Below are 16,731 nucleotides of genomic sequence, written 5' to 3' on the forward strand. Positions count from 1 at the left end.
GTACATACTTATCAAGGGCACTCAATAGCTGCTCCTTGAACAAGCTCCCCATTTCGATTATGCCCTTCCCTTGAAGCCTACGTTTCCAAGCCATGCATCCTAAGTCATGCCTCACTGCATCATAATTTCCCTGCCCCCAGCTATAACCCTTGCCCTGCAGTGCACACTTATCCCTCTCCATCACTAGAGTAAAAGTCACCGAATTGTGGTCACTGTCCCCAAAGTGCTCACCTACCTCCAATTCTAACACCTGGCCTGGTTCGTTACCCAGAACCAAATCCAGTATGGCCTCACCTCTTGTTGGCCTGTCTACATATTGTGTCAGGAAACACTCCTGCACACATTGGACAAACACCGACCCATCTAATGTACTCGAGCTATAGCTTTCCCAGTCAATATCTGGAAAGTTAAAATCCCCCATAACAACCACCCTATTACTTTCACTCTTCTCCTGAATCATCCTCACAATCCTTTCTTCTGCATCTAGTGTTAGGTAAGGGGTATGTGTAGGGGTATGGGTGGGTTGTGCTTCGGCGGGTCAGTGTGGACTTGTTGGGCCGAAGGGCCTGTTTCCACACTGTAAGTAATCTAATCTAATCTCTAGGACTATTAGGAGGCCTGTAGAAAACTCCTAACTTCAGGCAGCATCCTGAAGAAGGCCTCATGCCCGAAATGTTGAATCTCCTGCTCCTTGGATGCTGCCTGACCTGTTGCGCTTTTCCAGCAACACATTTTCAGCTCTATATCTGGTCTGGCCCTGGGGCCTTATCTATCTTGATGCTTCCCAGAATTTCCAGCACATCCACTTCCTTGGAGGGAACTTGTTCAAGCCGATTAACCTGGCCCACGGTGTTCTCACTATCAACAAGGTCCCTCTCTCTCATGAATACTGAAGCAATAACTCATCTACGGCCTCCCCTACCTATTCAGACTCCAGGCACAAGTTCCCTTCACTATCCATGATGGCTCTACCCTCTCACTGATCGTTTTCTTATTCCTCATGTACATGTAGAACACCTTTGGATTTTCCCTAATAGTTCCCACCAAGGCTTTTCCCAGCTCTCCTCTGTCTATTTTTGAGTTCTTTCCTAGCTGCCCTGTAATCCTTTAAAGCTGTGCCAGATCTTTGCTTCCACAACCTTAAGTAAGCTTCCTTTATCCTTTTGACGAGAAGCTCCTCTTCTCTTGTCATCCAAGGCTCCATCACCTTACCATTCCTTGCTTGTCTCAGTAGGACAAAGTTATCTAGCACTCATAACAAATGCTCCTTAAACAGCCTCCACATTTCTGTTGTGCATTTCCCGTAGACCAATGTTCCCAGTTTATACTCCACAGCTCCTGTCTTATAGCAGTATAATTTCCACCACCACTACCGCTCTCCTCCCCCCCCCCCTGCACCTCCCCCCCCCCCCCCCCCACACACACACACACACACAAACTGAAAACCTTCCCATACTGTCTCTTTCTATCCATCTCCATAACTGTAGCAAAGGTGAGGCAGTTGTGGTCACTGTCACCAAAATGCTCTCCCACCAAGAGATCTGACACCTGACCTGGCTCATTGCCTAGCTCCAAATTCAATATGGCCTCCCTCTTAGTTGACCTATCTACATATTGAGACAGGAATCCGTGCTGGACACACCTGATAAAATCAGCTCCATCCAGACCATCTGCACTAAGGAATTTCCAATCAATATTGGGGGAAGTTGAAGTCACCCGTAACAACAACTCTGTTATATCCGCACCTTTCCAAGATCTGCTGTCCAGTTTGTTCTTCAACCTCATTGCTGCTATTAGGGGGATCTACAGAAAATACCCAAAAAAGTGACTGCTCCTTTCATATTTCTGACTTCCACCCATACTGACTCAGTAGACAAACCCTCCTCAACAACCACCTTTTCTGCAGCTGTGATGCACTCTTTAATTAACAAGCATTGCATTCATTAGGTATATCAGTGTCTGAGCTAAATATTCAGATATTAGGTTACTACAGAAAAGCAAGCTTCCTGTTGAGTGTCATGCTCTAAGTGGTCCAAGCATGATGGATCATGAGATTTTGTACGCTCAAATTATATTCTATATCATTTTACCTAGCAGTCTGATCCCATGATTTAGCTTTGGGTTCATGATAAACTGGTCAGGGAAATCACAATGTAAAGAACTAACTTCAGGCTTAGACTTCAAAGTTAGCACTATTTCTTATACATTAATAATAACTACTGCTGTAAATTAAAAGGCATCACAATAACAGAAACCCCAACTCTCAATATCCTAGAGGTTATTTTTGATCAGAATCTGAACTGAACTATCCATATAAATACAATAGCTGCAGAATAACAAGCGTAGGTCAGAGGCTATAAATCCTGCAGCAAGTAACTCACATCCCGACAAGGCCTCCATCTCCCCCTGCCCTGCCACCCCCACTCCCACCTCCACAAAGCCTGTCCACCATCTACAAGGCGCAAGTCAGGATTGTGATGGAATACTCCCCACTTGCCAGATGAGTTCAGCTCCAACAATGCTCAGAAGGCTTGATACCATCCTGGACAAAGCAAACCACTTGATTGGCATGACATTCAGCATCCAGTCCCTGCTCCATGCACTATCTACAAGGTACACTACAGAAATTCATCAAAGATTCTCAGGCAGCACCTTCTAAACCCATAACTGCTTTTATGTTGAAGGACAATGGCAGCAGACACGTGGGAACACCATCCCCTGCAAGTTCCCCTTCCAAGCCACTCACCATGGACTGCGGCAGTTCAAGGAGGCAGATCACCAACATCTTCTCAAGGACAATTTGAGTGATAACTGGGCAATAAATCCTGGCCAGCCAGTGATGCCCATGTCTCATGAATGAATTTTTTTTTTAAATTTAGGATACCTCTGATCTTATACTCACATTCAATGAGGAGTAATCTATCTTCTTCATACATTTATGTCCCTGTGGGTGTCTGAATCTTCTCGATTAGATGATTCTAACCCTGCCCACGCTGACCTATTTATGCTCTGTGATGTGCATCTCTGTGACATCTTTGTAAGCTTGCTCCCAGGTGCTGAAGTCCTTACACAACAGTGATGGGCATCATGGGCATTTCTCTTCCAGGCATACTGGCATTCTGACCATGAGATATATCACATCAATCACTTCCTGTCTGTACACCACCCTCCCATACCTCCATCTTGCCCCCACTAACACCTGTGAGCCCATGCTGAAATGGGAAGATACACTGGAAAGATAATATGACAGACATGGCAGGCACAGAACCATACAGCATCTGTCAATGAAGATCTGTCCATCTCTCAGTCGATTGTTCATTATTAGGTGTCAGTTGAGAGATCAGAGTGTGGGGACAGCTTTGTGTCTAAAAGTGAGATCATTGCTGATGTTTCTCTCTTCAATGTCAGAACGTGGTGCAGAAACAGTTCAAAGAAAAAATCAACAATGTTTTCAACCACATGATCATTGGCAGAGATCTCAATGATGATGACATCCGCACTCTATTCTTTGGTGACTATATGTCATTGAAATCAAACCAGAAGAGAAAGAAGGCATATAATGAAATAACAGATATGAACGAGCTAAAGAATGTAAGTCTTTAATTAATTGAATTAATCACAGCAATAAACACATAATAGCTACTGCTTTACAATGATCTGCAGACCTAGATATCTAGCTTTTGCCTTTGTTCTCCCCAATGTAGACTATTGAACGCTATCTGGATGAATTTAATCGGAACAGCAAGGCTCCCATGGACCTAGTGATGTTTAACTTCATTATTGAACACATCTCACGTCTCAGCAGGATTCTCAAACAACCGAGTGGGCATGCTTTGTTGATTGGTGAGTCTGGGTGTGATGAAAAATACAATAACTGGAGTCTTTACATTTTTTCATGGCACACACACAGTTAAAATGGTCACTGCTGTCTATTTGCCCTGGAGCAGAAATTTGACAGTGATTTCCAAAACAGAAATGACTGTGACGTGGTTTCTTCAGTGAAACACCACTGCCTTTATGATATGGCCTGAGTACAGCCTCATATGTAACATATTCCACAAAGACCAGGTTCCTGTTGAGACAGATGTCTTAAAGTTTATGAACAACATGAGCTATATACATTGTTGTAATTTCATAGACTTGTCCACAATATGGCTTCAATACTTGTTAACTTTTACCATACCATATATATGCAGAGCTTATTGACTGAACACACTGCACTGACTCCATTGCATTGAGAAATGACGTACAGTGAGGTGGATATCGTTATACTTGGACATCATATGTTATTTTATCATAAAGCTGTCTACTCTGGGATCATAATAATTCAGAGCTCTGGGAGTGCAACTATTGAGATAGCTCTTTCAAAGAGCCAGTCTAGACATGAGGCCTGAATGGCCTTGTTCATTGCTAGAAAATTCTATCAGTACTTCATGGGAGAACATAAAATAGTAGTAATGGTTAAAACAAAATTCCATGGTTCAAATCTATATGTGTGTGTGTGTGTGTGTGTGTCTGTCTGTCTGTCTGTCTGTGTGTGTCTGCATGTGTGTCTATGTGTGTCTGTCTGTGTGTCTGTCTGTGTCTGTGTGTGTATGTGTTTGTCAGTCTGTGTGTGTGTCTGTCTGTGTCTGTCTCTGTGTGTATGTGTCTGTGTGTGTGTCTGTATGTGAGTCTGTGTGTATATCTGTGTGTGTGTCTATGTGTCTGTGTGTTTGTGTGTGTGTGTGTGTGAGTCTGTGTGTATAACTGTGTGTGTGTCTGTGTGTGTATCTATGTATCTGTGTGTGTCTGTGTGTTTGTGTGTGTGAGTCTGTGTGTCTGTATGTGTGTCTATGTGTCTGTGTGTGTGTGTCGATGTGTGTGTGTTTGTGTATGTGTGTGAGTGTCTATATGTGTGTCTATGTGTCTGTGTGTGAATCTGTGTGTATGTGTGTGTGTGAGTCTGTCTGTGTGTGCTGTGTGTGTCTGTGTATCTGTGTGTGTGTCTATGTGTCTGTGTGTGTATATTGGGAGGGGGAGGAAGGGAGGAGGTTGGTGAAGTTCCAATCAATGACCAGAGGTTCTTGAGAGTTATTGAGTTGATGGGAGGATCTCTCCTGATTTTGTCTCAATGTGTAAATACATTCTAGAAAACTAGCTTGTTTATTGGCGTTACAGGTAAAACAGCTTATTATCTAATCCACTGACCACTGGCAATGTTTTCCAAGAGGCCCTTAAGCACCATGTAGGATGAGGATTCCCAAACTGTGGGTAATGACCCCGATGAGGTTCTGGGATGAGATTTTGGGGACTTGCATTCTGGGGTAACAATAGCAGCCATGGAGCTCAGATTGAGACCTCTTTAAACATGTGGGTTATTTCGGTCATATTTCTTGTGTTATTGGTGAGTTAGATTAAATAAATAGTGTGGATTCAGTTTTCTGAAGAATCTCAGACAAGTTTATTTTTGACAGATCACACCACAAGGTTGCAGTTATGGACAACTACAAGCGCATCCTGACTTTAACATGCTCTATTTGACTTCATGTGGCAGTTGATTATGTGATTCCACCCTGGGTCCTTGGCCCAATAGCATAACCAGATTTTAAGTCAACACAGCTCTCAAAGCAATAAGAAACACCCCTTATTTTTCCAATATAAACTTACAGAATATGAGTAAATATACTATACATTAGGGTAGTTGCAAAATTATTTATACAAAAATATCAATTGAAACATCTAGGAGCTGAAGATTCTGTTACACTATATAAGTGGTTTGACGATTCTTGTGGATATTGTGATGCTATAATCTTCTGGAGATTTAGGCTTCACGCTCAGGTGTCTCAATTCACAGTACATTGGCGTTTGGAATATATCAGTGTATTATGTTTTGTACACAATTGGAGCACTGAATGGTTGCCTGTGTTGACTTCTGTTTCTCCTCAATGTTGTAACTTTTTAGGTTCGTTGTACACTTTGAATGACATTGTTTTCTCTATAGAGAATGGTGGACTCTGCTTTCTGTCCTACCTGCCGATCAGGCAGTTCCACACCTGCATATTGATCATGTACCATCTTCAGTCTCCCTTGTTTTGTGAGAAATTTGTCTAGTAATTCTGAGAACTTGGACAGGCAATTACTTGTCTTCCAGAGATGATCTCTGCAGCTGGATAAGCCCATATCCAAAGGAATAGCATGGGAAATTAGGAACCAGGAGCAAGAGGAGGCCATATGGCCCTTTGGGTCCACTCTGCCATTCAATAAGATCAGGGCTGATCTTTTCATGGTCTCAGCTCCACTTACCCGCCCTGTCACCATAACTCTTCATTTCTTTACTGTTCAAAAAGTTTAGCTTTAAAAACACTCAATGAGGAAGCCTCAACTACTTCACTGGGCAGGGAATTTCACAGATTCACAACCTTCTGGGTGAAGAAGTTCCTTCTCAATTCAGTCGAAGATCTGCTTCCTCTAATCTTGAGGCTATGCCCTCTTGTTCTATTTTCACCTGCCAGTGGGAACCTCTCTCTACTTCTATCTGATCTATTCCCTTCACAATTTTACATGTTTCTATAAGAACCCCCTCATTCTTCTAAATTCCAATGAATATAATCCCAACCTACTCAGTGTCTCCTCATAAGCTGACTCCCTCAACACAAATCAGCCTAGTGAAACTCCTCTGCAGCCCTTCCAGTGCCAGTATATTCTTTTTCAAGTAAGGAGACCAAAACTGCACACAGTACGCTAGGTGTGGCCTCACCAGTACCTTGTACAGCTGCAACATAACCTCCCTGCTTTTAAATTCAATCCCTTTAGCAATGAAGGACAAAACTCCAATTGCTTTCTTAATTACCTGTTGCACTTGCAGATCAACCTTCTGTGATCCATGCACAAGGACACCCAGGTCTTTCTGCACAGCAGCATGCTGCAATTTCTTACCATTCAAGTAATAGTCCTTTTTAATGTTATTCCTATCAAATGTATGACTTCACATTTATTAACATTGTACTTCATCTGCCTGACCTTTGCTCACTCACTTAAACTTTCTATGTCTCTCTGCAAACCTTCACAGTCCTCTGCACACTTCACTCTACCACTCAGCTTAGTGTCATCCACAAACTTTGACACACTACACATGGTCCTCAATTCCAAATCATCTATGTAAATTGTGAATAGTTGTGGTCCCAAGACACCATTAGTCACTGATCACCAACCAGAGTAGCATTAATTTATCCCCACTCTTTGCTTCCTGTTAGTTAACCAATCCCCTATCCATGCTAATACATTACCCGTAATGCCATGCATCTTTATCCTATGCAGCAGCCTTTTGTGCAGCACCTTATTGAATGCCTTTTGGAAATCTAGATACACCATAGTTTGGGAGAAGATTTGTAGCTTGGGTGCTCATTGTTGTGGTTCTGTTCACCGAGCTGGGAATTTGTGTTGCAGACATTTCGTCCCCTATCTAGGTGACATCCTCAGTGCTTGGGAGCCTCCTGTGAAGCGCGTCTGTGATGTTTCCTCTGGCATTTATAGTGGCTTGTCTCTGCCGCTTCCGGTTGTCAGTTGCTGTCTGCTGCAGTGGCTGGTATATTGGGTCCAGGTCGATATGTTTGTTGATAGAATCAGTGGATGAGTGCCATGCCTCTAGGAATTCCCTGGCTGTTCTCTGTTTGGCTTGTCCTATAATAATAGTGTTGTCCCAGTCGAATTCATGTTGCTTGTCATCTACATGTGTGGCTACTAAGGATAGCTGGTCATATCATTTCGTGGCTAGTTGGTGTTCATGGATGCGGATCGTTAGCTGCCTTCCTGTTTGTCCTATGTAATGTTTTGTGCAGTCCTTGCATGGGATTTTGTACACTACATTGGTTTTGCTCATGCTGGGTATCGGGTCCTTCGTCCAGGTGAGTTGTTGTCTGAGAGCGGCTGTTGGTTTGTGTGCTGTTATGAGTCCTAGTGATCGCAGTAGTCTGGCTGTCAGTTCAGAAATGTTCTTGATGTATGGTAGTGTGGCTAGTACTTTGGGTTGTGGCATGTCCTCATTCCATTGTCTTTCCCTTAGGTATCTGTTGATGAAATTGCTCGGGTATCCATTTTTGGCGAATACATTGTATAGGTGTTCTTCTTCCTCTTTTTGCAGTTCTGGTGTACTGCAGTGTGTTGTGGCCCTTTTGAATAGTGTCTTGAATAGTACACCAGAACTGCAAAAAGAGGAAGAAGAAGAACACCTATACAATGTATTCGCCAAAAACAGATACCCGCCCACACTAACATACATCAAGAGTATTTCCGAACTGACAGCCGATACCCAGCATGAGCAAAACCAATGTAGTGTACAAAGTCCCATGCAAGGACTGCACAAAACACTACATAGGACAAACAGGAAGACATCCGCATCCATGAACACCAACTAGCCACAAAACGACACGACCAGCTATCCTTAGTAGCCACACACGCAGATGACAAGCAACATGAGTTCGACTGGGACAACACTACTATTATAGGACAAGCAAACAGAGAACAGACAGGGAATTCCTAGAGGCATGGCATTCATCCACAGAGTCAATCAATAAGCACAGCAACCTGAACACAATATACCAACCACTGCAGCGGACAGCTGGAACTGACAACCGGAAGCAGCAGAGACAAACCACTATAAATGCCGGAGGAAACATCACAGACACGCTTCACGGGAGGCTCCCAAGCACTGAGGATGTCACCTAGACAGGGGACGAAACATCTGCAACACAAATTCCCAGCTCGGCGAACAGAACCACAACATCTAGATACACCACATCTACTGGGTTCCCGTTGTCGACCATGCTCAAAATGTCTTCATAGAATTTGAGTAAATAGCTCTCAAGTATAGCATAGCAATATGAAAATCCTATTTTGTTTCCCTGAACTTCATGCTAAGTACTTTTCACATTGGAAACCATTTGCTTAGCAAGCAAGTTGAGCCTGGGATAATCTGGTGACACTTTCACATGCTCTGTTCCCATTTAGCATGCATGGCCCTGGAAAGTCTGCATGTCTATTGTGGCTCATTGTCAGATATAATCTCTTGAGCTGTATCCAAATAGAGTGAATATTGCATTATTGTCTGCCTTTTGACTGACAATTAAAAATTTTTAGAAAAGAGCAAATTGTTGCCTTGCATAATTAATAAATCTGTTGCAATGTTGTATGAAGGGACTTGGGATGGAATTTCATGAGCAACACCTCCCTACTTTTATATTCTATCGTCTTTGAAATAAAGGCCAACATTCCAGTTGCCTCCCTTTCATCCACTAAACTTGGATGCTAGTTTTTTTGCGATTCATGCATGAGGACTCCCAAATCGTTTTGTGCTGTGGCTTTCTGCAGTCTCTCTTCATTTAAGTAATGTCCAGCTCCCTTGTTCTTCCTGCTAAAGTGTATAACCTCATATTTTCCCATATTATATTCCACCTTCCAAGATTCTACCCATTGGCTTAACCTTTGTCTCTCTCTCTCTCTCTCTCTCTCTGTGCAGATGTTTTGTATCATCCTCACAATTTTTTTTAGATTCACTACAGTGTTGAAACAGGCCCTTCAGCCCAACAAGTCCACACCAACCCTCCGGAGAGCAATCTACCCAGACCCATTCCCCTACATTCACCCCTAACTTAATGAGCCTAATACTACAGGCAATTTAGTGTGGCCAATTCACCTGACCTGCACATCTTTGGACTGTGGGAGAAAACTGGAGCACCCGGAGGAAACCCACGCAGACACGGGGAGAATATGCAAACTCCACACAGACAGTTGCCTGAGGCGGGAATTGAACCCAGGTCCCTGGCGTTGTGAGGCAGCAGTGCTAACTACTGAACCACTGTGCTGCCTCAGTGTGCCTTCCCACCTGTTTTTGTGCCATCTACAAACCTAGTGGTAGCACCTTCATTTTCCTCATCCAAGTCATTGATATAAATTGTAAATAATTGTGGTCCAGGCACTGATCCCTGTGGCACACCATTAGTTACAGGTTGCCATCCTGAAACTCCTTATCCCAACTCTCTGTCTTCTACTAGCCAGTGTGTATCCATGCTAACATATTACCCCAATGCAATGGGCTCTCATCTTATTAAGTAACCTCATGTGTGACAACTTTTGGAAATTCAAATATATTATACCTAGTGGTTTCCCTTTATCTATCCTGTTTATTACCTCCTCAAAGGAGTATAATAGGGTTGTCAGGCATGACATCCCCTTCAGGAAGCCATGTTGACTTTACCTGATTACATCATGTATTTGTAAGTGTTCTGCTAAAATATCCTTTATTAAGGATTCTAACATTTTCCAAATAACAGACATTAAGCTAACACATTACATTGGCGGTTTTCCACTCCTCTGGGATTTTTCTAGAATCTAAGGATTTCTGGAAGATTATTACCAATGCATCCACTATCTCTGAATCTAATTCTTAACATCCTAGGATGCATTGCATTCTAATGAATTTTAGCCCTCTGTCCCACCCTCTGAATTTAGCCATTTGATTATTTAATATTAAAGATCATAAGAACTAAGAACTAGAGTAGGCCATTCAGCTCCTCGAGCTGCTCCATGATTCAATAGGAGCACAGCTAATCCAACATCCCTTACTTCTCCTTTCTTGCCCTTTCCCCATAACCCTTGATTTCCTGACTGATTGAAAATCTATCTAGCTCAGTCTTAAGTATGCACAAGGACTGTGCCCCCACAGCACTCTGTGACAAGAAGTTCCAAAGACTCACAACATTCTAAGAGAAGAAATCGGTGCCTCTTTATTCCGAGTCTATGGTCCCAGGCTTTCCCAAGAAACATCCTCTCAGCATTTATCCTGTCAAATCTTTAACAATTCAATATGAATCTGGATTTTTTTTGGAAGTAACATTTTTGGACTGCTATTAGTAACGTTTACCATGAAAACTGATGTAAAGTATTCATTCAACGTCTTCGCTATTTCCTCGTACCCTATTATTATTTCCCCAGCCTCATTCACTAAGGGGCCCGTGCTCTCTCTGGCTAATCTCTCTTTTAATGAATTTAAAGAAGCTCTTGTTTTTGGTTGTCTTTTATCAATTTTTAAAAATGCTCCCAACCCTCAGGTTTGCAATCAATATTTTCCACATTGTATGTTTCTTTTCTTCCAATATGCTATTGTCCTTAACTTCCCTGTTAGGTTTATTCCCATCCTATAATGTTTCCTCCTCTTGACTGTGAGCCAGGAACAATTTTCTTAAATATTTTTCTGTTAAATTCTTTTCCCAGTTCATCCCAGTCAACTCTGCCTTTATATCTGTGTATTTACCCTTATTTCAGCTGAGCACTTCTTTATTCACTTGTGAGACATGGGCATTACTGGCTGACCAGTATTTTATTAATCATCCCGAGTTGACTTTGAGAAGGTGGTGGTGAGCTGCCTTCTTGATCCGTTGCAATCCTTATGCTGCAGATAAACACACAATGCTGTTAGGGAGTGAATTCCTGGATTTTGACCCAGTAACAATGAAGGAATGACAATGTACTTCCAAGTCAGGATGGTAATATGCTTGGAGGTGAAGTTGCAGGGCAAGGTGTTCCCATGTATCTGCTGCCTTTGATCTTCTAGATGGGAGAGGTCATAGGTTGGGAAAGGAATTTGCAAGTGGTATTGTTTCTGATGAGATTTCTCAATCTCAAACTGAAGACTAAATTCTACCACATTATGGTCACTGTTCCCAAGAGGATCTTTTGCTCTGATATCATTTATTAAAACTGCCTCATGTCTAAAATAGCTGATTGCTGGTTAGATCGGCAACATATTGTTCCAGGAAACTCCCAAGTATGCTCAATGAATTCTTCCTTATTGCCAATTTGATTTCCCCAATCTGCATGAAGATTAAAGTCATTAAGTTTTAATATACTGCCTTATTTACATGGCCTCATTATCTCTTGATTTATTTGCTGTTCTACAGCATAGCCACTGTTTAGGAGCCTATAGTCTATTTTTACCAGTGTTTTCTTCCCCTTGTTATTTCTTACTTCTACCCATCTGGATTCTATATCATCCAATCCAAGATCATCTCTTGACTTTGATCCTCAGGGTATGGTTGCCGGTATACTCTTCTGGTATTTGATGCTAATTGGGACTATCCTATACTTCTTTGACTTCAGCTACACAATTTGTCACATTCACAATGTTAACAACCTGTTCACTATCTGGTCAAAGGTTCTCCCACTCTGAATCTTGGCCCTGGCCTGTCTTACTGCAAATCTCACACATTGTTGTATTTATGCAGCAGGTTCTGTTGTTGCTGCACATGCTTTTTGTTTAGAGATCTCCAATTGTAGCCTCTGGCTCTCTGCAAGTAGATTTCTTGTGTAGGTCTTTAGGCCAATGTCCTTCCTCTCTAAATGACCTGCAGAGATCCTGGAGTGCAGGACAGCTTCATTTTTACCGCAGCAGTCCATGCAATGTGCTCGCTTTCTGAATCCTGACTACTGCCCCAAATCTGCTAACTGTACCAAGTACTTGGAGATGTTTTTGAGGCAATGACCCTGACATCTTTAAGCAATGTTTATGTGTCATGATCTTTTTTCTGCAAGGGATCTTTATGGAATATATTGATGGACATTAATGCTGTCAGCTGAAAATGTGTTGCTGGAAAAGCGCAGCAGGTCAGGCAGCATCCAAGGAGCAGGAAAATCGACGTTTCGGGCTTGAGCCCTTCTTCAGGAAGCTGTCACCAGTTCTATTACTCCATAGTCAGCTCAGTTTCTGAAAAATCGGCCCTGCCCTTGTCATAGCACCTAACAAACTGATTAATTAATTTTTGTGACTGTTACTTTTAAGGCATCAACCCTAGAATTCTAAAGTTTACTTCAACATCAAGCTGATCTCTGGTCATCTTAAAACAAGATGCAAATGTCGAAGAGTTGAGTCTATACAACATCTCATTTCCAATGGCTATCTTTGTTTTCACTGTTTAATTATCTGGTTCTGTAAACACTGAATCTAAAATTCCATTTTTTTTAAAAGAGCCTAACAACATACAGGACATCTGAGGCCTTCCAGTTCATGCTAGGGAATCTTTCTGATGCTTTCTGTCTTTTAGAAATTCTACCAATATGTGGGGAAATTATGTTCATCTTGCTGTATTCAGCAGCGCAGTTGCATCATTAATTTTACTTTTGAAATATTTTTGATGCATACTTTTATGACCCAATTTAAAACCAACTCTCCCTGATCAGGCTCATAAAACAAGTAGTCACAGTTCCCATAATGACTTTTTCAGGAGTCCAATTGTAAATGTTGTTTTAAACCTTATCAGAAGTTTTATCTATGCAGTTTTCAAACTAATACTTGGTTTTTAAGGAAAAGCACTTCTAATCACCATATCGTATTTCTTGTGTTATTGGTATGTGGCACAGCTTAAATAGTTTGGATTCAGTTTAATTGAAAGTCCCTTGAGGTTTATTTAACAGCTTGGATTGCAATTTGCAGTTTCAGATAACAATGTATTCATCCCACTTCTAGCTTGCTTCTGTTGGACTGCACATACCGTTGGTCATGTGATTTCAATCCTGATCTTTTGCTCTTTCTCATATCGGCTCTTAAAGCAACACAACCCTCACAGCAATAACACGCAAGTGGACATGGCTTGGTCATCTGTTCCCTCAGGCTTAACTGCTGCTGCAACATTCTGTAAAATGGATATAGGTTTGCTCACTGAGCTAGAAGGTTCGTTCAGAACCTCAACCTGAGCTACAAATCTTCTCAAAGTTTTGCAAAATGATGGCTTCTCAAACTTTTCAGGTTGAACTCAGCAGTTTTAAGTTCTCTGAGTCAAACCATATCTTCACCTTGCTGCTCTGCTAGCTCTCCACTCTCCTCAAATGTTAACTCTGGGGTTACAGAATGTCTGATGTATTAAAGTGAGGTCACACCAGGAAGAGGTTTGGAAAGAATGGTGCTTCATTAATATACTCTGAGGACCGAAGGCCACTGATTGAACCTGGGCCCCATAATGGAGTAATCTCCCTCATGCACTGGGGGTTACTTCTGTCTACTGTCCTGCTATTTGTGCCTCCCCAAAAAAAAACATAATAAGTCACAAAACAATGGCTGCCTGATTCTTCTGCTGTGCCTTTAATATGAGAGGTAGTGATGTTTTTAAATGTGTATCTAAAATCATTTTTCTCAAAATGCTTCACATGCCAATTAATTTTAGAAGAAAAGATGTCTTGTGTGCGTCAATGTTCAGTCAAGAATGTATGCAGACTTGTAGCTGCTATAAAACTGCTGTAAAGTAGTTTTCTCCATGAGGTTTCCTCACTCACACAGAAATATGTCACAGAAAGCTTTCCTTTTGCAGGGCACCTCAATGTTTAATTATAGAATGATGGACCAATCATTCATTCACAAACCTGGATGTGTTGTTGGATAATACTTGCTTGTGTTATTAATGGCAGGGATCGGGGGGAGTGGGAGACAGTCAGCAACAAGGCTCACTGCATTCATGGCTGAAACCGAGGTGTTCCAAGTCAGTATTCAGAAAACATACACACTGTCCGAGTGGAAGGAAGATCTGAAGAAAGTGTTACGTGGAGCTGGGCAGAATGGCACTTCGACCGTCTTCCTATTTGCAGACCATCAGATCAAGGTATCAACTGGGATGGCCACACAGAATCCATTTGCGGTACTTCTCCAAATCCTACTCCCCAACATCAGTTTGGCCTCTTTCAATCTTTCATTTCCTCTGTGTGTCTGCTACCTTCCAAATATTAAATACAGACCCCTCAAGCCTAAACTGAAGATAGCTTTCAGACAGTACCCTTCCAGAGTTACACCTTTCAAATGTGCCACTCTATTGTAACCTGGAAACTGTGAGTTTATTAAAATTGGTTAAGTAAAATCTGACAGTAAAATGTGTAAAAGTGACCATGAATTTGGTTTGTTGTATAAGCCCGACTGGTTTATTCATGTCTTTTCAGGTAGGGGAAGCAAAGTGGCATCTCCAGTCTGGCCAGATATAAAATGATGGGGCACAGCATTGGTGGGGTAGTGGACAGTGAGGAGAAAGGTGTTAGGTTACAAGAGGATGTAGACAGATTGGTCAGATGGCAGATGGAACGTAACCCTGATGAATGTAAGGTAATAGACTTTGTTAAAAGAAATAAAATAGTGGGGTGCTCAATGAATATTGGGACATTGGGAATCTCTGAGGAACAGTGGGATCTAGGGTTGCCTGTCCACAGATCCATGAAGGTGGCAGGACAGACCTTAAGAGGGTAGTTGGGAAAGCATACTGGACTCTTGCATTTATTGCTAAGGCATAATTATAAGAGCATAAGGTTATTTTGGAGCTGTATAAGACTGGTTAGGTCACAGCTAGAGTACTGTGTGCAGTTCTGATCACTGCGCTATCGGAAAAGTGTGATGGATTGGAGGAGGGTGGAGGAGAAGCATATTGCATGGAAAGGAGCATTTCAGCAATGGAGAGAGGCTTGAAAAGCTCAGGATGTTTCCTGAGGTGAAGGTGAAAGGGAACCTAACAGGAGTGTATAAGCTCATGAGGGGCATGGAACAGGTTAATGGAAAGCAGTTGTTTCCCTTAGTTGAAAGGTCATTCACAAGGGGACATAATTTTAAAGTAAAAGACTGGCAGTTTGGAGAGGATTTGAGAAAAGTCTTTTTCACCCAGAAGATAGTGAGGGTAGTTGAGGCTGGTGAGCCCCCAACATTTAAAAAATACTTGGAAGGGCATTTGATGTGTCATAACATTCAAAGCTATGCGTCCAGTGCTGGGAAGTGGGATGAGTTTAGATTTAGTGTGGCTTTGGTGGGCTGAAAGTCCTCTTCTGTACTGTATGATGCATGGTATTTGATTTTTAGCCGTTCTCTGACCAGTGCTACAGCTGAGGAAGGCATCTCACTGCCATCTCCTCAGGGCTTTAATTGGCCAATAAATGCCAGCCCTCACCAATGATGCCACATCCAGACAATGGCTAGGAATGAATAATCTTCCGTTTCAAAGTCTGCAGTTCTCCTCATCACTGTTTTCCATCAGGATGAAGCCTTTCTTGAAGATATTAGCATGATTCTCAACACCGGGGACATTCCCAACCTGTATGACAATGAGGAGAAGCGAATCATCATTGAAAAGGTAGGTGTTTGTCTCAACATCAGAACCATTTCCTAGGTTTGACTGCAGGTTTCTTTCCTTTGAGATGGATTGGTGAGCTAATTTCGTAAAGCTGTGGCTTGCGCAACTGTGACTGTACATTTCACTCATCACCCCAGCCCTCCAATTACTCATTGTCCCCTCTATTCACACAATCCCCATCATTCATTCAATCTCACAGTTACTCAATGCCTCCACCATTCAAGTGTTCATTCCTCCATTCATTTGCCTATTTACTTCACCCCTCTAATCAATCACTTCCCCCTTCCAATCACTGACTTACTATCCCCTCCATTCATTCATCCTCCCTCCATTCATTCATCCCCCCTCCATTCACTCACTGGCCCCTCAATTCATTCACTCCCCCCTCCATTCACTTACTCCCCCTTCCATTCATTCACTCATCCTCCCACTATTCACTCTCCACTCCATTCACTCATTCTCCCTTCCATTCACGCTTCCCTTGAGGAACTGATGCACGGGGGGACTGTTGCAGTGATGGAATGTTACAATGAGGGAGCATCACATTAAGGAGTGTCGAATTGAGAGAGTGCTGTAATGAAGGAGTATCATATCAAGGGAGCGC

General features: G+C 42.2%; 1 protein-coding gene across 2 annotated transcripts in view; it reads left to right on the top strand.

Annotated features, from left to right (window-relative positions):
• Positions 1 to 16,731, top strand: part of LOC132826812 (dynein axonemal heavy chain 3-like) — a 323,241-nt gene that overhangs the window by 175,322 nt on the left and 131,188 nt on the right. For both annotated transcript variants that reach the window (XM_060843056.1, XM_060843057.1), the window contains 4 exons: positions 3,409 to 3,591; positions 3,705 to 3,843; positions 14,434 to 14,624; positions 16,032 to 16,127. In XM_060843056.1, the coding sequence (XP_060699039.1) occupies positions 3,409 to 3,591; positions 3,705 to 3,843; positions 14,434 to 14,624; positions 16,032 to 16,127 (609 nt within the window). The remainder of the gene's footprint in view (positions 1 to 3,408; positions 3,592 to 3,704; positions 3,844 to 14,433; positions 14,625 to 16,031; positions 16,128 to 16,731) is intronic.

The sequence above is a fragment of the Hemiscyllium ocellatum genome, chromosome 23, assembly GCF_020745735.1.
Source record: "Hemiscyllium ocellatum isolate sHemOce1 chromosome 23, sHemOce1.pat.X.cur, whole genome shotgun sequence".
NCBI classification, from domain to species: Eukaryota; Metazoa; Chordata; class Chondrichthyes; order Orectolobiformes; family Hemiscylliidae; genus Hemiscyllium; species Hemiscyllium ocellatum.